The sequence below is a fragment of the Myotis daubentonii genome, chromosome 5, assembly GCF_963259705.1.
Source record: "Myotis daubentonii chromosome 5, mMyoDau2.1, whole genome shotgun sequence".
NCBI classification, from domain to species: domain Eukaryota; kingdom Metazoa; phylum Chordata; class Mammalia; order Chiroptera; family Vespertilionidae; genus Myotis; species Myotis daubentonii.
Genome location: NC_081844.1, coordinates 852,104 through 874,730, shown reverse-complemented (window position 1 = coordinate 874,730; position 22,627 = coordinate 852,104). Strand labels below are relative to the sequence as shown.

General features: G+C 54.4%; 1 protein-coding gene across 2 annotated transcripts in view; it reads right to left on the bottom strand.

Moving 5' to 3' along the window:
* The window catches only part of ANK2 (ankyrin 2), a 362,059-nt gene that overhangs the window by 271,720 nt on the left and 67,712 nt on the right, over positions 1 to 22,627 (bottom strand). The window contains exon 2 of one of the 2 annotated variants that reach the window (XM_059695517.1): positions 8,496 to 8,556. The exons of the other annotated variant lie outside the window; for it this stretch is intronic. Within the exon in view, the coding sequence (XP_059551500.1) occupies positions 8,496 to 8,516 (21 nt within the window). The 5' untranslated portion in view covers positions 8,517 to 8,556. The remainder of the gene's footprint in view (positions 1 to 8,495; positions 8,557 to 22,627) is intronic. 2 annotated transcript variants of the gene reach the window in all.

The following is a 22,627-nucleotide window of genomic DNA, read 5'->3' as shown; positions in this document are numbered from 1 at the left end:
TTTGCCTGTGTCTATGCATGTGGACAATACGGTTGAGAGCATATGGGATACATTTTTACCCTAAACTTTTAAATGAATAAACAGAGCATTTTTCAAGTCATTAAAATTTCTTTTAAAAACTACTTTCAAATGGCTGCATAATATTGCATTTTGTGTCTGTACCAAACGTACTTAACAATTTCCTTATTATTACACTAGTGGCCCGTGCACGGACTCGTGCACATTGAAAGGAAATTAATTAGAAGGTGGCCAGCAGGGCGGGACTGGGCGAGACGGGCCGGACACGCCCTGGAGCCCACCTCCCGCGGTCCCTCCCCCGCCGGCTGCACCTGGGGTGGCTCCGGGGCTCCAAGGGCGTCTGGGGAGTGAGCGGGGTCCCTCCACAGGTGGGGTCCCTCGGCCTGGCCTGCGGGGATCAGGCCAAAACCGGCTCTCTGACACCCCCTGAAGGGTCCCGGAGTGCGAGAGGACACTCTGCAAAGTTGCTGTCGCTCAGCAGCTCCTGCGTTGAGTGTCTGCCCCCTGGTGGTCAGTGTGTGCCCCCCGGGAGGTCGGCTGGTCGCTTAGCCTTTTATATATACTAGTGGCCTGGTGCCTGAAATTCGTGCATGGGGTGGGGGGATGTCCCTCAGCCTGGCCTGCACCCTCTCCAATCGGGGACCCCGCGGGGGATGTCCGACTGCCCTCTCACAATCCGGGACCTCTGGCTCCTAACTGCTCACCTGCCTGTCTGCCTGATCGCCTCTAGCCACTCTGCTGGCCGGCCTGCTAGCTCCCAACTGTCCCCCCTGCCGGCGTGATCACCCCCAACCGCCTCTGCCTCGGCCCCGCCACCATGGCTTTGTCCGGAAGGACGTCTGGAAGGTCTCCTGGTCTAATTAGCATATTACCCTTTTATTAGTATAGATAGATTTCCTGGTTGCTTTCCCATAGGGGCTGCTGAAACGCCGTGAGCTCGCCTCTGTACGGTTTCCTGCGCCCTCGGAGATGCGCACACTGGCCAAGAGGAAGGTCGCCCGTGGACAGACCACTCACACTTTCTGCAGAAGCTGCGAGAAATCTCAGAGGCCTCTTAACGCCGTCAGCAGACACTGGCCCTTTCTAATTCCGACGTCACGTTACAGACCACGCTTTCCATTTTCACAGCAGGAGGCGGGAAGGATCTTTGGGTCATTCGAGTGGAAGCGTGACTGCAGCTTTGCACAACTGGAAGAGCCGTTTCTAATCCGTGCTGAATTCCAGAGATCACTTCCTTTGGGTCCGAATCAAATTCCAAGAATTTGGGCGTTTCACTCCACTGCTTTCCAAGCTCCCCCTCCCTCTCAGCGCCGACATCCAAGCTCAGCGACAGCCAGCGTGATGACGCTCTTACAGCTGTACTCAGGAGACGGCTTCGGGCTCATAGTTTTGGTTCCCATTTTGTTCAAATTCCAGCCCTTGGCCCTTTTGGGTGAGGACTACAAGCATTCTCGCTTTGGAGCAGGCACGAACTTTTGTGCTGGATATCTCAGTGACATTGGCCAAAGCAGCCGTTTTCTCTTTAAAAATATCTAGCTTATTTTTCCAAATGTTTTTTATTGATTTTTGTTTAATATTCTCTTTTTAAAAAATATTTTTTGTTGATTTCAGAGAGGAAGGGAGAGGGAGAGATAGAAACATCAATGATGAGAGAGAATCATGGATCAGCTGCCTCCTGCACGCCCCCTACTGGGGCTCAAGCCTGTAACCCGGGCATGTGCCCTGACTGGGAATCGAACCCGGGACCCTTCAGCCGGCAGGCCGATGCTCTACCCACTGAGCAACACCAGCTATGGCAAATATGTTTTTATTGGTTTCTTTTAGAGAGACAGGAAGGAGGAGGGGGAGAGACATTGACGAGAGAGGAACATCAGTGACGGCGGCCCCCTCCACACCCCACGCTGGGGATCGAGCTGGCAACCGGAGCCTGTGCCCTGACCGGGAAGTGAAACATCGACCCCTTTGTTTCTGGGTCCACGCTCAACCACTGAGCCACACCAGCCAGGCCAGCTTATTTTATTGTATTGGTTGAGCTTGTGGTCTGTTGGGATTCTATCAGCTAGATCAGTGGTTCTCAACCTTCCTAACGCCGCGACCCTTTAATACAGTTCCTCATGTTGTGGTGCCCCCCAATTTCATTGTTACAAATCGAACATAATTAAAGCATAGTGATTCATCACAAAAACAACGTGTAATTATACATGTGTTTTCCGATGGTCTTAGGCGACCCCTGTGAAAGGGTTGTTGGACCTCCCAAAGGGGTCGCGACCCACAGGCTGAGACCATTGAGCTAGATGCTCCTTTAAAACAATGCAACCATCAGCTTCACCGTCGGCCTCATTCCCAGAGGAACTCCCACCCTACAGCCTAACCGTTCCGTTGGCGTAACCGTGTCCCGATCGCGTGTGAAACGGCAGCGAAGCAACGTCAGAGACATTCCGGTGACCCCCGGAGTCATTCCTCACAGCGTCGGAGCGGACGCGAAGGTAATTGCTCTGACGTCTCCTTAGGCCTCTGTGAGACGTGGGGTTGGCTTCAGCTCTGCTGTTATCAAGTGACAAATCCAGGGAGCCGGAGAGCAGAGGGCGTCCATGTGTCCGCGAGAGCGAGCTCATCCTGGAAATGCCCTCCTCCCCGCCCCCCAGAAGCAGGAGTCTGTGACATTGACATCTGTGCCTGTCTGTCTGGCAATAAATTCAGTATTGTTTTCTTTGGAGTTAGCAAGATGATCCCAGCATTGTGTAATAACTTTTTCTTTTTTTAAAGGACCATTTTTTAAAAAGTACCTTTTAAAATGCTAGAAAAAGCACAGCCAGTGTGGCTCAGTGGTTGAGCATCAGCCTATGAACCAGGAGGTCAGGGTTCGATTCCCTGTCAGGGCACATGCCCAGGTTGCATCCCCAGTGCGGGGCGGGCAGGAGGCAGCCGATCCATGATTCTCTCTCATCATGGATGTTTCTATCTCTCGCTCTCTGAAATCAATAATATATATAGTATATTATTGAAATATATCTTTGGTCTCGGACCCGGTTCCTAGCACAGGGCTCCTGGATCCCTGGGGGTTTCCTGGGTGAGGCCGTGTCTTTGGTTCTGCCGGGGCAGCGGTGGTGGCTCCTGGCCAGGGCTGGTCGCCGGAAGGCCCAGGGCACGTGAGACACTGGGAGCTTGTAGCCCCACCTCATCCCCCGAGTCCATGGTGGTCGGCCAGGCCTGTGGGTCTGCAGTTACAGGGAACACTATCGTCTTAGGTTATAAGCGCTCCGCACACTGCCTTATGGATGACACTTCAACCCTCTGTACGCCATGAGCATCTACAGACACTATCTCGTCAATGAGAAAATCAATGCGATGGTATTGCTGAAGGCGCACGTGTTATATAAACTGAAAGGAAGCAGCGCTATTACACTGGGTGATTTCCAGTTACAGGTAATCAGGCAATCATAATATTCACTAGTGGCCCGGTGCACGAAATTCGTGCAGGGGGTGGGGGTGTCCCTCAGCCTGGCCTGCACCCTCTCCAATCTGGGACCCCTCGGGGGATGTCCGACTGCCGATTTAGGCCCGATCCCAGCAGTCAGACACCCCTCTTGCAATCTGGGACCGCTGGCTCCTAACCGCTCACCTGCCTGCCTGCCTGATTGCCCCTAACCACTCTGCCTACTGGCCTGCTCGCTCCCAACTGCCCTCCCCCGCTCTCCTGATCGCACCCAACTGCCCTGCTCTCCTGATCGCCCCTAATGGCCTCTGCCTCTGCCCCGCCACCATGGCTTTGTCCAGAAGGTCTCCCAGTCTAATTAGCATAGTACCCTTTTATTAGTATAGATTGCAAATTGATTTTTTAAATTAAATTCGAAATACCGTGGCGTGCGGGAGTGGTTTTTGTTTTGGATGTGTGGCAGTTAACTGGTTAAAACAATCAGGCCAATGATTCTAGTCACTGCAATGCCTCCTGTTTCCAGGGAAAAACTGCCGCTCAAGGGGTTTCTCACCCCGTTAGAGAGGCAGCACCCCCTCCCCCCCACACAGCGGTGAGGCAAAGGGTGCTCTTTGTCCCTAAACAGCCTTTGATCACAGTGATTCCGCTTCCCGATGAAAGAAAGCTGCCAACAGACGCCCTTCTCCCTGCGGCTGTGGGAGGCGGGGCGTGTCCCGGGCCCCTGGCACTCGCGGCATCTCCGAGTGATGCCAGCCGTGCTCAGGCGAGAGAGCACGGGGGATGAAAACAGGGTGCGCTGACCTGCCACGGACCGTTCCTAAGAACTGAGCGAGTTCCCCTAACTGAGGAGCTGCCAACAGATTTCAAATTCTCTCACATCTGTTCAACAGAGGAAGGGCTTCTGGACGGTCTCCTTGTTCTCCAAACAGAACACCAAGTCTTCCCTCGGACAGCAGATGGGCCGGGTGTGGCCGCTCGGGCTCCGCTGGGTCCCAGCCGCTCCCAGCGACCCCGGAGCCACAGTCCGGGCGGGTGACACCGTCACCGGTCACCCCTTTACCTGCCACTTTCCCATAGTCCGGGTTTCCTCCAGGCATATTATCACACTAGAGGCCCGGTGCACGGAATTCATGCAAGAGCAGGCTTCCCTTCCCCCGGCTACCAGCACCAGCTTCCCTCTGGCACCCGGGACCTGGGCTTCCCTCGCAGCCCCGGCTTCATCCGGAAGGGCATCTGGTCTAATTAGCATATTAGGCTTTTATTATTATAGATTGTATCACTGCCAGTTTTAAAAAATATATCTGTACTGATTTCAGAGAGGAGGGGAGAGGGAGAGAGATGGAAACATCCCTGATGAGAGAGAGTCATGGATGGGCTGCCTCCTGCACACCCCTTACAGGGGATCGAGCCCACAACCCAGGCCTGTGTCCTGACCGGGAATCGAACCCTGACCTCCTGGTTCCTACGTGGATGCTCAACCCCGGAGCCGCGCTGCTGGGCCGAACGTGAGCCTCGTTCTAAAGTAAAAAAGACAGTTCGCTCCTCTGGAGTCTGTCCGCCTGGTTGTGTAGAAACGGGCACGCGGGCAGCCCGGCCAAGATCAGCCGGTTTTGCTGGAGCCCCCAGGGCGCTGGGGTTCTGCCAGAGACATAGCCGGGCAGTTGAGAGTCCCTTCCTGTCCCTGGGGTGCAGCCAGGACCCCCTGAGCTGACACTGGGCTGCGACGCCCCACGAAGCCCACCTGGTCCCTGCGAGCTTCGCCCGTGAACACGCAGGACCTTCCTACCGTGTTTACCGTGTTTACTGTGTTACCGTGTTCACCGCGGAGCACTCAGTCCCCGCGGTGCTGAGAGAGCTTCTCTGCGATGGGCTCTTCCTGCGAGATGTGCAGCTCTGAGTTCTCCGAGGAGCCCAGAGCGCTCCCGACCTGTAAGCGTTCTGCAGTTTCCTGCGTCCTCCAGCTGCGAGCCCCTGCGGGCTCCGCGGCGTCGCCTCCAAGCTGTGGGCTCGGACGTGGGCTGGCGTCGTTCCGAAACCTGCCCAAGCAGAGCACGCTCGCTCTGGCGTGTATGTTTTCACAAAAATTAAAACACTAAAGCATATGTTTGCCCGGCCGGCGCGGCTCCGTGGTTGAGCGTCAACCTAGGAACCAGGAGGTCAGGGTTCGATTCCCGGTCAGGGCACCTGCCCGGGTGTGGGCTCGATCCCCAGTGTGGGGCGTGCAGGAGGCAGCCGGTCCATGATTCCCTCTCATCATGGATGTTTCTCTCTCTCTCCCTCTCCCTTCCTGTCTGAAATCAATAAAAAAATTTTTTTAAAGAAAAAGAATACGGTTTTGGACGCTCCTTTACCCAAGTCCTCCCGCTGGGCCCCGATTACCTCATGGCCAAGGCAGTGACTCTAGGAATTCTGAGCTTTGCTAGGACTGCAAGTGACTCATGCAAATTAGATGGAGGAGCCGTGGGGGAGGAGGCAGGTTTTCTAGGAAAAGAGTAAGTGACCATCTCATCGGGCTGCCCGCCTCCCCGACCTGGGCCTCCCCCCCCCCCCCAGAGGTCTCCCCTGAGGGCACAGGAATGCCCGCCCGCCCGCCTGCCCGGGGACACTCCCCCGGATCCTGCTCTTTCCTTGCAGAAAAGTTCATAGTGCTTTGTTTTTTACTGAATTTGTGGGGGTGACACTGCTTAACAAAACCACACGGGTTTCAGGGGCACAATTCTGACGGGGGCAGAAGCAGAGTGTGGGCCCAGCGATGACTAAGAAATGTCGGTCCTGCTCCATTAGCCGGGACTGGGTTGCTCTGGTTAAAGAAGGCGCGTGCTCACCTGGCTGGGAGGTGCAGGTGGGCCCTGGGAGCTCACCCGGAAATGCGGCCCATCCTCCCCAGCCGGGAGCTGCCTGTGATCATGGAAAGATCAACAACCTGATGCAGAAACCAGAGCTGCCAGCCCTCTGTAGACCCCCAGCCCTTTGAAGATCCCCAGCCTTTGCACACCCACAGGCCTTTGCACACCCACAGGCCTTTGCACACCCACAGGCCTTTGCAAATCCCCAGCCCCCATTACCTGTAAACTGCCCCTTTGGCGCACTGTTTTGCCCACTTGCCCATGTAATCTTCGTCCTTCTACCCAATGTAAGCAGCTGGCATATGGTGGGGCAGAGCAGATGTCTGTGGGCGGCCTGCTGCTCCCCCTGCTGCCGGCAGGATTGGAATAAACGCTCACAGAGGATCCAACCCTGTCTCCGCCGAATTGGCTCAGGTGGTGACAGGCGGCCGGAGCCCTTGGCCGTCCGGTGACAGTTCGACAACACGTCACCTGCACGCTGCACCGTGCGTTCAGCACCAAGTCAGGCCTCCGTCCATCGCCGCTCACCCCCCTCCACCCTCCCCCACCCGGCCTCCCCGCTGTCACCACGCTGCTGTCCGTGTCCCTGAATTTTCACTTTCCTTTCTTTTTTGGTTTATCGGGTTTTCATTTCCTCCTTTTCTGTAGTGAAGGAGAAAGGGATTTTATGGCGACTGGACGCAGCTCCCACCCAGAGCAAAACAGGAAGCAAGACAGAACAAAGGGAGGCTGTTTTCTGCGGCCGCGGCCGGACCGCAATCACGGCAACATGAGGCATCCGTTCCATCAGCCGAGACAGAGGCCCCAGCGCCCCGGTCCTGACGGACCGTCAGGAACACGTAAGTGGATTAAGAGGAACAAATCTAATTCCAGCATCTTCTATCATTACCCCCAACTACACGTTTCTCGGAAAACGTACTCCAGAAAACACGGAGGTTGAGGGACTGCGTTATCTAAATGTCAGCAGATTAGGTGATGCTATTTGGGCAGAATAAAGGGCTGACACCCCCACTGCAGGCAGGGTCTCAATGCCGCGTTGGGTGACTATGGTGCAGAAAGACAAGACACGGCACCACCGACGACCAAGAATGTTGGACACCGCAGGCCGACAAAAATGCACACCCTTCCCATCACCAAGCCCAGGCCCCCCATCTGAAAAGCCTGTCTGTGCCGCCTGCCCCTCGCACCCCCTACGTTTAGACAAGCCTCGAAAACGCTTTAGAAAGCTCAGGACAATGTTCCCTCTGGCTCACATGTAACCCCTTCACTTACCCTCTGTGCTCTCCACACGCGGACCAACAGTCCTCCCAGGACACGGATGTTCATAAACATCGACTTTATAATCATTCAACATGGATACACGTTTTGGGGGGGACACCTATATAAACGGAATCAGGGGGATTCTCCACACGGATACAACCGATCGGATTATCCAGGATCAAACGGCGTCACACTGACGGGCTGGCGGGAATCAGCGAGATGAGGAACTCTGAGATGACGTTTTGGTCGCAGAAAACAAACCATAAGCCCTTAGGGCAGCGGTTCTCAACCTGTGGGCCGCGACCCTTTGGGGGTCGAACGACCCTTTCACAGGGGTCGCCTAAGACCATCGGGAAACACATCTATAATTACATACTGTTTTTGTGATTCATCACTATGCTTTAATGATGTTCAATGTGTAACAATGAAAATACATCCTGCATATCAGATATTTACATGACGATTCATCACAGTAGCAAAATTACAGTTATGAAGTAGCAACGAAAATAATTTTATGGTTGGGGGTCACCACAACATGAGGAACTGTATTCAAGGGTTGCGGCATCAGGAAGGTTGAGAACCGCTGGCTGGGAGGAAACAGACCCCTAAACCCAAACACCAAGGCTCCCACTGTGTCTGCGCCCCAACTCCTCCCCACGTCCCTCCGCCCCCCAGTGAATACGTTGAAAGGTGCTCGATTCCTCTCTCCATTCCCAGATGACTTCCTAGACTACAGAAAGGAAGTTCATCAGTTATTACATTTCTCCCAATTATTCTTAAAGCTATAACATCTTCACACCTGTACACACACACACACACACACACACACACACACACAGGCCACACCCGTCTTTACCGAAATAGCGCTTAGCTACATCCCGACCTCTGTGTCCCTTTATCGGATCCCTGTCGCCGCGACACTAAACGCGCAGTACCTTTTGCAACATGGCGGTCATCGGAATTATCGGCTCTTCATGTCCCCGTTCAGTCACTTACCTGGAAGAAGAGAAAAGATCATGTGAGTCTGAAATCATTTCAACGTATCATCAGCAACAGTTACCACATTTCTACTAAAAATGGGCTTTTACTAGGCACGGATGCATCACTTGAAAGAGAGTTGTCACCCGACCGGCGAGGCTGAGTGGTTGAGCATTGACCTATGAACCAGGAGGTCGAGGTTCAATTCCCGGTCGGGGCACAGGCCCGGGTTGCAGGCTGCATCCCCGTGTGGGGCGTGCAGGAGGCAGCCGATCCATGATTCTCTTTCATCACTGATGTTTCTCTCCCTCTCTCCCTCTCCCTTCCTCTCTGAAATCAATAAAAATATATTTATATTTTAAAAGAAGAAAATTATCACTATCATAAACACAAAAGAGGAAGACAAAAAAATATTTAAGTATTTCTAAGCGCTCAGAAAAGTAGGCAAAGGAGAGTAGGTGAAAAGAGAGAGAAACAGTATGTCTGAGGGGAACCGACGACGGAAGAAACTATGAAAATGTCCATCTGATCGTAAGGAGCTGGACCAACACCAGCAGCTGAGACCCCGAGGTCCCTGCGAGCGTAGCAGCCATTTGTCATGTTCCGCTCATTCGCACCCGAGCCGACCTACTGCCTTCCATCTGCAAACAGACTGGACACAACGTGACCCCCATACCTGTCTGTCAGGTGGCCCAACTCGTCCTCAAATCTGCCACTCTTCCCCCAGAAACGCGCTGCTTCCGTGTGCAGCCCAGGCACACGCTTGCCAGCTCATGGCGGTCTCATACCTTTTACTGCACCTGCCGACAGGACTTCTTCCGGGCCCCCTATCTCGCTGATGCACAGACACAGTCCAGCCCTGCACGTCCACGTTGTGTTTATTCTCTCTAGAAAGTTCACAGGCTCTCGGAAGTTTCTGGCATTTCTCTGATCACAGGAAAATCTTTTTTTTTAAACTAGAGGCTCAGTGCACAAAATTCATGCACTGGTGGGTGGGGGGACTCTCAGCCCGGCCTGCTCCCTCTCACAGTCCAGGAGCCCCACAATCGATCATCCCCAAGAGGTAGGCTCTGCCCATCAGCCAGGGCTCTGCAATGGATCGCCCCCACAGAGGGAGGCCCTGCCCACCCACCACAGCACTGCTGCCCCTGGGTAGCCTGGGCCTCCCTCTTTGGGGCAATCACGGAGCCCCCCGATTTATCAATCACCCTGCTGGCCAGTGGCCTGGGCCTCCCTCTACAGGGCGATCATGGGGTGATGGCGGGGCCCCCCCAACCAATCGCATCGCACCCGCCTTGGCTGGCCTGGCGCCAGTGGGTGTCATAGCGTGGTCGTCCAGAAGGTCATCCGGACGGTCCTTCTGCTGTTCGGTCATTCGGTCGATTTGCATATTACACTTTTATTATTATAGATCTTTATTGTAGAAAGTATCATACATGTCCCCCTTTTCCCTCCATTGACCCCCTCTAGTCCCCCCCCCACGCCCCAGGCCTTCACCACCCTATTGTCTGTGTCCATGGACCATGCATAGATGCACACAAGCTCCTTGGTTGATTACTTCCCTCCCACCCTCCCTCCCCCGCCTTCCCTCCGAGATTCCACACTCTGTTCCCTGCTCCCATGTCTCTGCATCCACTCTGTTCATCCGTTTATTTTGTTCATTAGATTCCACGTAGGAGTGAGAGCGTGTGATACTTGTCTTTCTCCGACTGGCTTCTGTCACTTAGCAGGTGATCACGGGACAATCTTGAAGAGATAAGGAACCGTTGTAAAGGTTAAGCATCGAGTCCCAGCTTTGGGAGCTCGGAGCCGGGATCTGCCACCTCCACGTCCTCCCTTCCGTTCATCTTTCTATCCTTCAAGAGGCTTGGGTGGCTGACATTCACTTGATGCCGGGAGATTAGGCACCTTTTTCCTGCCAAAGTCTTGCGATAGCCCATCAGGTGTCACTCAGCGCTGGGCATCCTCGGGCCAGGTTTCACGAGATGGGATTTGGCCGCTGGTGTCCCTCAGCCAGACATCAGTCGTGTTTCCGTGTGGCTTTTTCTCACGCTTCCAGGCGGATTAGGATGTGGACAGGCACTGCCTGACGCTGAGGCCCTGTGTGGTCATGAGAACAAGAAGGACTCGAACCCGACAGGGTCCCACGCTGATGGCTGAGCGTCCCTACACCAGTGTCCTGGCCCGATACAGGGGAACCGGCTGAGCCGGTTCTCCCAGTATCATCTGTAAGACTGTGCATTATATATATATATATATATATATATATATATATATATATATATATATGAGGCCCAGTGCACAAAATTTGTGCATGGGGAGTGGGGGGGTCCCTCAGCTTGGCCTTCACCCTCTCACAATCCAGCAGTCAGACATCCCTCTCGCAATCCGGGGCCACTGGCTCCTACCCACTCACCTGCCTGCCTTCCTGATTGCCCCTAACCCAGGGGTGGGTAAACTTTTTGACTCGCGGGCCACAATGGGTTCTTAAACTGGACTCAGAAGAAGGAGCTGCGGCCGTGTTTCCCAACGTTGCCATGTTAACGCTGCTGGTGAAGGAGCGGAGGGGAGAGCAAGAGAACCCTCCGCTCTTCCGGCTCCGCGGGCCGGATAGAACAGCCGAACGGGCCGGATCCGGCCCGCGGGCTGCAGTTTGCCCACGGCTGCCCTAACCACTCGCCTGCCTGATCTCCCCTAACCGCCTCTGCCTGATCACCCCTAACCACTCACCTGCCTGATCGCCCCTAACCACTCGCCTGCCTGCCTGATCGCCCCTAACCACTCACCTGCCTGATTGCCCCTAACCACTCACCTGCCTGATCGCCCCTAACCACTCACCTGCCTGATCACCCCTAACCGCCTCTGCCTCAGCCCCCGCCACTGCGGCTTCATCCAGAATGAAATCCGGGAGGTTGTTCTGCTGTCTGGTCTAATTAGCATATTACGCTTTTATTATTATAGATATTTTATTTCAGAGAGGAAGGGAGAGGGAGAGAGAAATAGAAACATCCATGATGAGAGAGAATCGTGGACCGACAGCCCCCAGGAGGAGCCTGGGTCACACGCCCACGGGAGTCACCCCTTGACTCCTCCATAGAGGCCGCACTGCAGGGATGATGAACAGCCCCCCACCCCACCCCCATCCCTGCGGACAGCCCACGGTGTCTGCAGCCCGCGCTCCGGTCACTGCAGGCGGCCCCGCCCCAGGCAGCAGGCACCCGGCTTCATTCTAGAACCTGGGACCCCAGACACCGAGGGCCCGACGGTGAGACTCCCCTGGAGGCAGAGGACAGAAAAGGCAGAGTGGCAGGCGGGACGGAGCCCAACGCCCCCCCCCCCACCCCCCCGGCCATGGTCCCTCCTTGCGCCATGTCCAGAGGAAGAAGAAAAGGTGAGAAAGAACGAGGGGCCTGCATGTATCACCAACCACCGAATCTCACAGGCTCCACGTTCCCCAGCCGCCTGCAGCACTGACTTCGTCTCCTAAACACCTTTCTCACAGCTTAGTAACGAGCCAGGAGGCTAACGACGAGGTGCTTTCACTTAACAAACTATAGAAGCAGAAATACATATAAAACAGCGCCAGCCAGTGTGGCTCAGTGGTTGAGCATCGACCTATGAACCAGGAGGTCACAGTTTGATTCCCAGTCAGGGCACAGGCCCGGGTTGTGGGCTCGATCCCCAGTGGGGGGCGTGCAGGAGGCAGCCGATCCATGATTCTCTTTCATCATTGACGTTTCTATCTCTCTCTCCCTCTCCCTTCCTCTCTGAAATCAATCCTATATAATAAAAGGCTAATATGCAAATCGACCAAACGGCAGAACAACCGGCCGCTATGACGCGCACTGACCACCAGGGGGCAGACGCTCAGCGCAGGAGCTGTCCCCTGGTGGTCAGTGCGCTCCCACAGGGGGAGCGCTGCTCAGCCAGAAGCCGGGCTCACGGCTGTCGAGCGCAGAGGTGGTGGTGGGAGCCTCTCCTACCTCTGCAGCAGCCGTCAGTCGGACATCCCCCGAGGGCTCCCGGACTGCGAGAGGGCGCAGGCCAGGCTGAGGGACCCTCCGCCCTCCCCCAGTGCACAGATTTTGTGCAGAGGCCTCTAGTGAAAATATATTTAATTTAAAAAACAAGAGACGCTTCCTGGTGGGCACGGTCCCTGAGTGAACTTAAGTTTGTTCCTGGGAGAGAACTGGCACTGGTGGGATTCAAGGACGAGTTTCTATTAAGCAAGCATAAAGCACTGAGGGAATGTGTATCAACTGGGATTTTTTAAGGAGAAGAGAAACATGTCGTCCACCGGGGAGTTAGAAACTGCGGTTCACGGTTTCGGAGCCCCGAGACGTTCCCAGTCGGTAGATTTACCCAGGTCCTGGGACCCGCGGGCCGCGGCCTGTGCCCTGGTCCCCTTCCCAGGCGACTCGCCCTCCTTTGCTCGCTGTCCTGACGTCACCGCGCTGGTGCCACAGCAGCTGACACCTGCCTTTCCTGTCGGAAGGCTTTGCCGTTCAGCTCGGACCAAAAACATTCACCCCGATGCAGCAGCGGATTAGCCAGAATCCGCCTGAGCCCCGTGCAGCCTGGGAACAAAGGCTGCATTGAGCTCTGCGCATTCGCATGTGGTGTTTCTCTAGGGGCAGGCAGGGGGGGGTGCGGGGGCAGGGGTGGTGAGGGGGTGGCTAGAAAACAGACAGGACTCCCTTTCTGTGGGGTCCAAAGAAAACACCAAACTTAAAATAATTTAGAGCTGTTTACACGGCTAAAGCTTGCTTTCTTTTTTTTAAATCATTTTTTCATTGATTTCAGAGAGGAAGGGAGAAGGAGATAGAAACGTCAATGATGAGAGAGAATCACGGATCGGCTGCCTCCTGCACGCCCCCCACTGGGGATCGAGCCCGCAACCCGGGCCCGGGCCCTGACCGGGAATCGAACCCTGACCTCCTGGTTTCTAGGTCGACGCTCAACCCCTGAGCCCCGTCGGCCGGGCCATTGCTAAAACTTTCAAAAAACATGGTTTGGTATTGAGTATTCATCTTACTTATATTTTAACAGGCAAATCTTTGGCTTATTTTCAGAATGCAAAAAAAACCTAAACAACACCCCAACCTCCCTCGTATGTTTTGCTGCCAAAGGGTTTCGTTGATTGTTCGGAATAACGTTACGCTGCCGGTGACGCCCTCTGGCTCCTCGGCGCTCACTTCGTCACCTCTGCCCGTCAGATGGTCTCAGGGCCCAGGTGAGGGGAGAACGTGAGGACGCCAGACATTGTGTCAGCCACACCCACCCCGTGAACCGACAGGATGCGGGCCCCTTCCAACCTTCGCAGCTTGTGAGCTGTGGCCGAGGGAGCGCAGAAGGGCGGTCGGCGTGAGGTGCACAGACAGCAACCACATCCACGGCGAGACCCTCTGGCAGGGAGCGGACAGGATGCTGGCCAGGTGGCCCCCGAGCCCCTGTGGCTGTCCCTGCTCTGTGCTGACTGACGGCGGGGGGTGGGGGGGGGCCTACGCCGGGAGGGCACTGGGCGCCCCATGCTCCGCGTGGGGGACTGTGACCTGGTGGGTGCCGCCACGCGTGGCAATGCCGCCGCTTTGTCAGCCACCGTGAGATCCCACCTGCTTCTCTCGGTCCCCCCCTCCCCCGTGGAGGGCCAGAGCGCATGGTCATCTCTGCCCTGCGCCCCCCTCTGCCCTCCCCCCCGGCGTGGCGAGGAGCTCAGCTGTGGCGACGAGTTCCCCCTAAGGATGCCAGCAGCAAGCTGCCTGGCAGCCGTGGCCCCAGCGCCGCCCGCGGTTCCCTGATGGAAGCTGTGGCGGCCCACACCTCCCGCTGCCATCTTGCCCCGGTCTGGGGGCTCCCTACTCCCCCCCAAGCATCTCACCCTCATTTCAGGGTGGGCATGCGGGTGGCAAGGGCCTGCCCCCACCCCTCCAGCTCTCAGCCACTGCCCCCTTCGTGCCTGGGGGCCCAGAGTGTAGACGGTGCACAAAGGCTTCCAAACCCCTTCTTTTCTAGGCACGTTTTTATTTAAGAGGTGGGATCCCAGGTGGGAATCCCTCCCCCAATAAAGTCTGTCAATATTTGGGAAAAAGAAGAAAATAAAGAGAGAGAGAGAGAGAGAGAGAGAGAGAGAGAAAGAAAGAGAGAAAGAGAGAGAAAGGAAAGAGAGAGAGAGAGAGAGAGAGGGAGAAAGGAAGGAAGGAAGGAAGGAAGGAAGGAAGGAAGGAAGAAAGAAAGAAAGAAGTAAAAAAAGTAATAATCTTAATTTTTGTTAAAATATAGATTGTAGTTAATAGGCCTTACATGACACTATAATTTCTCAGGAAAATTATTTTAAAGCGAAGGCTTTTCTCGACACACTCAAATGGTCTAACGTAAATGATCGTGAAGCGGTAGGACGCGTGTCGTATTTACCAACGCCGGGCCAAGCACCAGTCGATGTCAGACAGTTAATAAATACGGACCGAGCATTTGCGATATGCCAAGAATTGCTGAAAATGCCAGGGACACAAAATAAAGTCTGCCCTCGAGGAATTTACCGGCTAGTGGAGAAGATAAATTCACGTGGAATGTTCTAAAATATAAGCAATAGGAACCCGTTTTCCCACGTGCACACAGGAGGCAGACCAACCTGCTAAGCCGTGGGCCCTCGACGAAAACTCACCCTCTGTGATGCCCTGGGGGCGGGCGTCCACTCGCACACACGTGCACATGAGTGAACACAAGACTTTCAGTAAGTGGTGTTTTCTTCAGTGTATTTTATTAATTTCAGAGAGGAAGGGAGAGGGAGAGAAACATCAAGGATGAGAGAGAGTCATGGATCCGCTGCCTCCTGCACGCCCCGCACTGGGGATCGGGCCCTGCAACCCCGGGCCTGTGCCCCGACCAGGAATCGAACCCTGACCTCCTGGTTCATAGGTCGACTCTCACCACGGAGCCACACCGGCCGGACTGAGTCATTTTTTAAAATCTCTGTTGAAAATACCCAGAGTGTAAGCCCACTCCTTATCTATCCGAATCCAGAGCAGCCAGGCCCGGTGCTAGTTGACAAATTGAAAAGGTTAGAAGGGACGGTCACGTAGAAAGATGTGCAGAGAGCTGAGAGGTGTATGGAACTGACAGTCCCCCTGTTCACTGTTTCACTGGGCGGCGCCCAGGCCCTTGTCTGCAGCGCGTCCGGCACACGGCGCCCCAGGCCCTCCCTTCGGCATAAACCCTGCCCTCCCCCGTGGAGGGTGCATTTCAAATTCGGCGTCTGTACGGCTGTACGTGGGGGCAGGTGCCACGCCAAAGGTGAGGCGATCTGGGTGCAGAGCCTTCGAGATTTCGGAAGAATTTCTCCCTCATCTTTCCGTTCCCTGCCCCCGGCCCTCGCCTCTCCTTTATCGCGTCTTTACACAGCGTTCCCTTTCTCGTGGAATAACTGCGATGCGTCACCTGCCTGTGTAGCATGTGGTCAAGCTGCACAATTATAACAACAGTACAGGCAGGAGGAAGTGCACGACTGGGCAGACAGGACGCAAGCCAGGCACCCCCAGTGTGTGAACCCCCCCCTGCCCCCACACACACCCCGGGCAGGGGGTGCAGAGCCCAGCCTGAGGCCCCGGCTCCCGCTGGACCCTGTCACAAGCTAAGAAAGGTTTGCATCTTCCGCACGACACTGTTGTTTTCACGGAGTTTATTTAGAAATAGTTTTCAGCCCTGATTGGTGTGGCTCAGTGGCTAGAGCATCAGCCTGTGAACTCAAGGGTCCTGGGTTCGATTCCGGTCAAGGACATGTACCTTGGCTGTGGGCACATCCCCAGTAGGGAGTGTGCAGGAGGCAGCTGATCAACGTCTCTCTCTCATCGATGTTTCTAACTCTCTGTCCCTCTCCCTTCCTCTCTGTAAAAAATCAATAAAATAAGAAATAGTTTTCATGTTCTCGGGCTCCTAAAACTACATAAAACGCTGGCGGCCTGACCTGAGTGATGAAGCCGGGGGACTAGGGTGCTCTGTGCCGCTCTGTGACCTTTCCCTTGTGGACGCGCGAGGCCGGGTATCACTGTTTCATTCTGATGCGGGCGGTTTCCCTACGCGATCTTCCCACGGCGCAGTCCGAGGGGCCGCCCTTTGGTGGGGGCCTGGACACCGTTCAGATTCTCCGAACCGCGGCCAGCGCCCCCGTCCGCTCCTCAGAGCAGAGTCCCAGCCGCTCCACAGAGCACACACCACTCGGGATTCGAGACGGAAAACACGTTTTAAACCGCGAATGAATTTTTCAGCAACTGCAAAAGGGTTTCATGTTTTCTTCCTCTGTAAACGGACCCTCTTGACCCTAGCGTTGCTGGAAATTACTTCGGTATATTTTCCCTTAAATGTGGGACCGTAAACACAAGCCGAGGTTCAAACGCTCAGAGAAAAATGCCCGGCCGGCGCGGCTATTGGCTGAGCGGCAGCCCGTGAACCAAAGGGCACCGATTCGATCCCTGGTCAGGCCACAGACCCGGGTTGCGGGCTCGATCCCCCGTGTGAGGCGGGAAGGAGGCAGCCGAGCCACGAATCTCTCTCATCGCTGATGTTTCTCTCTCTCCCTCCCCCCCCCTAAAAATCAATAAAAATATATTTTTAAAAAAAAGTTTAGAGAAAAAGGCGGCATTCACAGCAGCTGGCACGGGCGACAGAACCTCTCCGACAGCCTCACACACGCCGTAACCTGAGACCTCACGTGTCCTGCGTGTTTCGCGCGTGCGAAGGAGAAAGAGAATCCACTTTATACCCAAATGTGAACGTCAATAGTGACAGTTGTCACTTCTGTGCAGCTAATTTTAATCAACAGCTTCCGGGACAGGAAACCGCAGTGGGAGCTGTTTTCCAGGGGAAGACTGCGGAGCCGTCTCCCCGCACTCGGGGCCACGTGGAGGTCAGAGGCGCCAGGTGGGCCCTCACTCCATCAGCCTCCGAGAGGGGACTCATCACAGGAAGAGGTGCATCCTCCTTCCCAGACAGCAGGCCTGGGCCCGGGGACCCCGGCGGCCCCACCGGCCTCGTCCCAGGCACGTGGCACCCGCTGCCGTCAGCGCCGGCCCCGCGTCCACCTCCGCTGTCCAGTTAACCCTGCCCTGCGGGGCCGGGGGAGTGGGACTCTCCCCTCAAAGCCAAAGCCTGCACCTGAGCCCTGCATCTCTCTCACACACTCACACACACACATACACATACTCTCACACACACTCACACACACACACACTCTCACACACACACACTCTCACACACATTCACACACACACACTCACACACACTCACACATTCACACACATACACACACACTCACACACACTCTCAAACACACACACAAACACACACACACATTCACACACACATTCACTCACACACACACTCACACACACACATTCACACTCACACTCACACATTCACTCACACACACTCACACACACACACATTCACACACACTCACACACTCACACACACACACTCACACACACACTCACACACACATACACACTCACACACATTCACACACTCACATACACACACACTCACACACACACTCACACATTCACACTCACACACACTCAAACACACACACACACATACACTCACACACACATTCACACACACACGTTCACTCACACACACTCTCACACTCACACATTCACACTCACACACACACATTCCCTCACACACACTCTCACACACTCACACTCACACACATTCACACACACATACACACATACACTCTCACACACACACACTCACACATTCACTCAAACACACTCACTCTCACACTCTCACAAACTCACACTCACTCTCTCACACACACACACACACACACTCACACACACACTCACACTCTCACACTTTTCCCCGCTTCAGAACACCCCCGCTCCCCGGTTCCTTCTCTCTGCGTGCCTCTGTACATAGTTTCCGCATAAATAAACCTCCCTGGTTGACCCTGCTTGGAGTGGGCCAGCTGTTTCCTGTTGGGTCCTGATTGATATGTTGGGTAATCTCTAAACAGCCCACAATCTATGCAAAACTCTAACGATTTACGTGGATCCGTCTCAAAGCTCATTGAGACCAGGCAGGCCTCTCTCTGAGAGACGGACGCCGTGCCTGTCGCCGGCGGAGGGTGAGGGGGGAGCCTCTACGCTGCTCAGCGCTCCGTGGACACATTGATCTTTTATTTAGTCTGAGTACCGGGAACACAGCGCTGGCCAAGGACTGATTACGCTCATTCAAGAGACCACTTAACTGCTGGCAAGACACCGAGTGTTCTAGAGAAACACAAAACCCCCAATTCCCAGGGAATCGTTCCCATTTGCTCTCATAAACGCAGAAATGCAAAGTCACTGGCGACGGACACTGACACGTCCGTTCTCAGAATGGCCCTCGGTCATCAAGCACCTCTTGCCTAAAACTCCAAAAGCAAACTCGCTTCCCCCCTCTGGTCTCTCAGTGCCTCCATCACAGGGCAGACTAGCATCCAGCAAGTAGCTGTCGGCCTACTACGTGCAGGGTGCTGTTCTGTGCTGGGGGGGGGGGGGGGGGGCGGCAGGTCCTGGAATCCCCACCCGTGCTGAAACCTCCGCCTCCCCGCCGATGAGGGGAGTGTGCACGGCCGTCCCGTCGTCCATCACCCGTCAGTTTCTGTCCCGGCCTCCAGGTCCCCGGCTGGGAGTCCTGTGGGTCCCAGGACGGGCTCACTTTCCTGCAAGTCACCGAGGCCCCGCGCAGCCTCTGTGAGGCAGGTCACCTCCCTCAGTGTCCACCGCAGTCCACGTGTCACGCAAAGTGCGTTCTCCAGCGACAGGGGGATGACATGTAGAAACAGTAAGAGAAGAGAGCACTGGAGATGAAAAATATGTGGAAATTAAAAAATAACACCACTTCTAATCATCAAAGGCTCACGGGGGAAATTACAAGGGAAATTAGCTACTACTTTGCGGTGAATTAAGTGGAAATGCAACACACCAACACTCGTGGGAGGCGGTGACAGAAGGGGGGAACGTAGAGCTGTGAATGCGTTAGAAAAAACAAAAAAGATTTCGAATCAATACGCTAACTTTTTACCTTAAGAAACTAGAAAAGAAAGAGAATAAACTAAACCCAAAGCAAAGAGAAGGAAGACAGGTTAGAGCATAAATAAAACAGGAAAAAAAAATCAACAAAACCAAAAGCTGGTTCTTTGAAAAGATCAACAAATTGACAAACTTTTAATTAGACGGATCAAAACAGAGAGAGCAAGGACTCGGATCACTAAAACCAGGAACGAAAGGTGAGATATTACTACCAATACCGCGTGGAGTGAAACAGGGACATAAGGGGAAATTAAGGGCAAATGTACGCCGACGTCCTAGAGAACCGAGGCGAAGTGCGAACACTCCTAGGAAGACACAAACTACGAAAACGACTCCAGAAGAAATGGAAAACCTACACAGACGTGTAACAACGAAAGGGGCTGAGTCGGGAACCGAACACTTGGCGCCAGGAACAGCCGGGGACCAGGTGACGCCCCTGGTGAACTCCTCCGAATGTTTAAGGGAGAATTTACTTCAGTCCTTCAGAAACGCTGCCACAGAACAGAGGCGGAGGGCATACTGTGCGGCCAGCGTCCCCTGCAACCACAGCCCACACTGCCCACACTGCTCTGCCCAGGCGCCACGTTCCCACATACATGTGAGGCCCTGCAACCCAGGACAGTGCTGTCTTTTATTTGTTCTTTTAATAACTATTTTATCATTTACTTTTTATCTATTTTTAATGATGTCAGAGAGGAAGGGAGAGAGAGAGAAAACACCATCAATGATGAGAGAGAATCATGGATTGGCTGCCTCCTGCACGCCCGCCACTGGGGACCAAGCCCACAACCTGGGCCTGTGCCCTGACCAGGAATCGAACCTGGCTCATAGGTCAACGCTCAACCACTGAGCCACGCTGGCCGGGCTATCATTTAATGTTTGACCTTTGATTTATAAATATTTCATTATTTTCCTCATAACACACAAAATGGAATTGACCGGTGATAACGATCACCACATCAAAAATATAAAGACCCCTAAAAGTAGGTGTTTTCTCCAAAATTATATGAGTAAAAAAAAAAAAAAAACCCACAAGATTTTATAACCTTTAGGATAATGCTGAAACCTCAGGCTATCGCATTTATACATCTTACATAAAAACTAGCAATCCCTATATAATAAAAGGCTAATATGCAAATCGACCAAATGGTGGAACAACTGGTTGCTATGACGTGCACTGACCACCAGGGGGAAGATGCTCAATGCAGGAGCTGTCCCCTGGTGGTCAGTGCGCTCCCACACGGGGAGCCCTGCTCAGCCAGAAGCCAGGCTCAGGGCTGGCAAGTGCAACGGCGGTGGTGGGAGCCTCTCCTGCCTCCATGGCAGCGGTGAGGATGTCTGTCCAGCTGTTGGCTTAGGGGGGAGCGGGCCTAGGCTGCCAGTCAGACATCCCCAGAGGGCTCCCGGACTGCAAGAGGGGGGCAGGCCGGGCTGAGGGACCGCCCCCCCCCCGCCCACGAGTACACAAATTTTGTGCACCAAGCCTCTAGTACAATTATTAGAGGCCCGGTGCATGAAATTCATGCATGGGTAGGGTCCCTAGGCCTGGCCGGCAATCAGGGCCTTCCGTCTTCTGGCCGGGGCCTCCCTTCCCTGGCTGCCAGCTGCTGGCCGAGGTCTTCCTTCCTTCTGCACCACCCCCTGGTGGTCAGCACATGTCATAGCGAGCGATCAAACTCCTGGTCTCCCGGTCGAACTCCCTAGGGGACACTTTGCATATTAGCCTTTTATACATAGAGATAAGCCATAAAACCTCACACTGGGTATTTGGTTAATTTTATTGCCTTCTAGTTTGAAGAGAAATAACCCTTCTCAAGGGCGTAGACCAGCCGTGGGCAAACTACGGCCCGTGGGCCGGATCCGGCCCGATTGAAATGAATAAAACTATTGGAAAAAAAGACCGTGCCCTTTTATGTAATGATGTTTACTTTGAATTTATATTAGTTCACACAAACACTCCATCCATGCTTTTGTTCCGGCCCTCCGGTCCAGTTTAAGAACCCATCGTGGCCCTCGAGTCAAAAAGTTTGCCCACCCCTGGCGTAGACTCAACCCAGAGCCTGTAAGCCCCGGCCCACTCGCTTTGTTTCTGGGCTTGTTACAGATCCCACGCGCACCCCTGGGACTCGCACTCGCTTCCCCGTCAGCATCACCCTGAGGACGATGCTCCCATCAGCCTCGGCCGCACAGTCCAGGGAGGACGATCGTGTTCAAAAGTAGCTCAGAACTGCTCCTGCGGGACAGACCAGCCCTCTCTCTTTCGGATGCTAAGAAAGTGAAACAGCCCTGCTGGCTGCTCAGTGGTTAGAGCGTCGGCCTGCAGATTGAAGGGTCTGGGTTCGATTCCGGTCAAGAGCACGTGCCTCGGTTGCAGGTTCCCCAGCCCTGGTCAGGGTGCGTACGGGAGGCAACCAATCGATGTGTGTCTCTCACATCGATGTTTCTCTCTCCGTCTCTCTCCCTCCACTCTCTCTCAAAATCAACAGGAAAATATCCTCGGGTGAGGATTAAAAAAAATGCTTCTTTACTGAATGAACAAATGAATGAAACTGTGTTCAGGGTATTTATTTCTACACCATCTTGTGGCCACTCCTAGAAATGGCACCTTCTCCCAAAGTCCTGTGAAGGCAGAAATCGCCAGTCTCTCCTAGAGTTCCCTGTTCCCACAAGAGCGGGCCTCTCGCCCTGTGTGTATGGGGGAAATGGCGTGTGGATGTGAGCGAAGCTGCCCCTTCCCAGCCTGTCTGGAGCCCAGGTACTGGCGGTGACCTCTAGCGCTGGCTGCCCCCACCAGGCCCCATGACCTCCAGCGCTGGCCCCCTCCAGGCCCCATGATCTCCAGCACTGCCCCCCACCAGGCCTCAAATCCATGCAGCTCACCAGGACTACGTGGGGGACATGGTGGAGTCGTTATAAATAAACAACCCCGTTTTCCAAGAAAATGGCTTTAAATATGACATGCACCTGTGTTTTCTTTTAAAATCAATGAGCCCAGATGAAACGTCTTTTCTCCA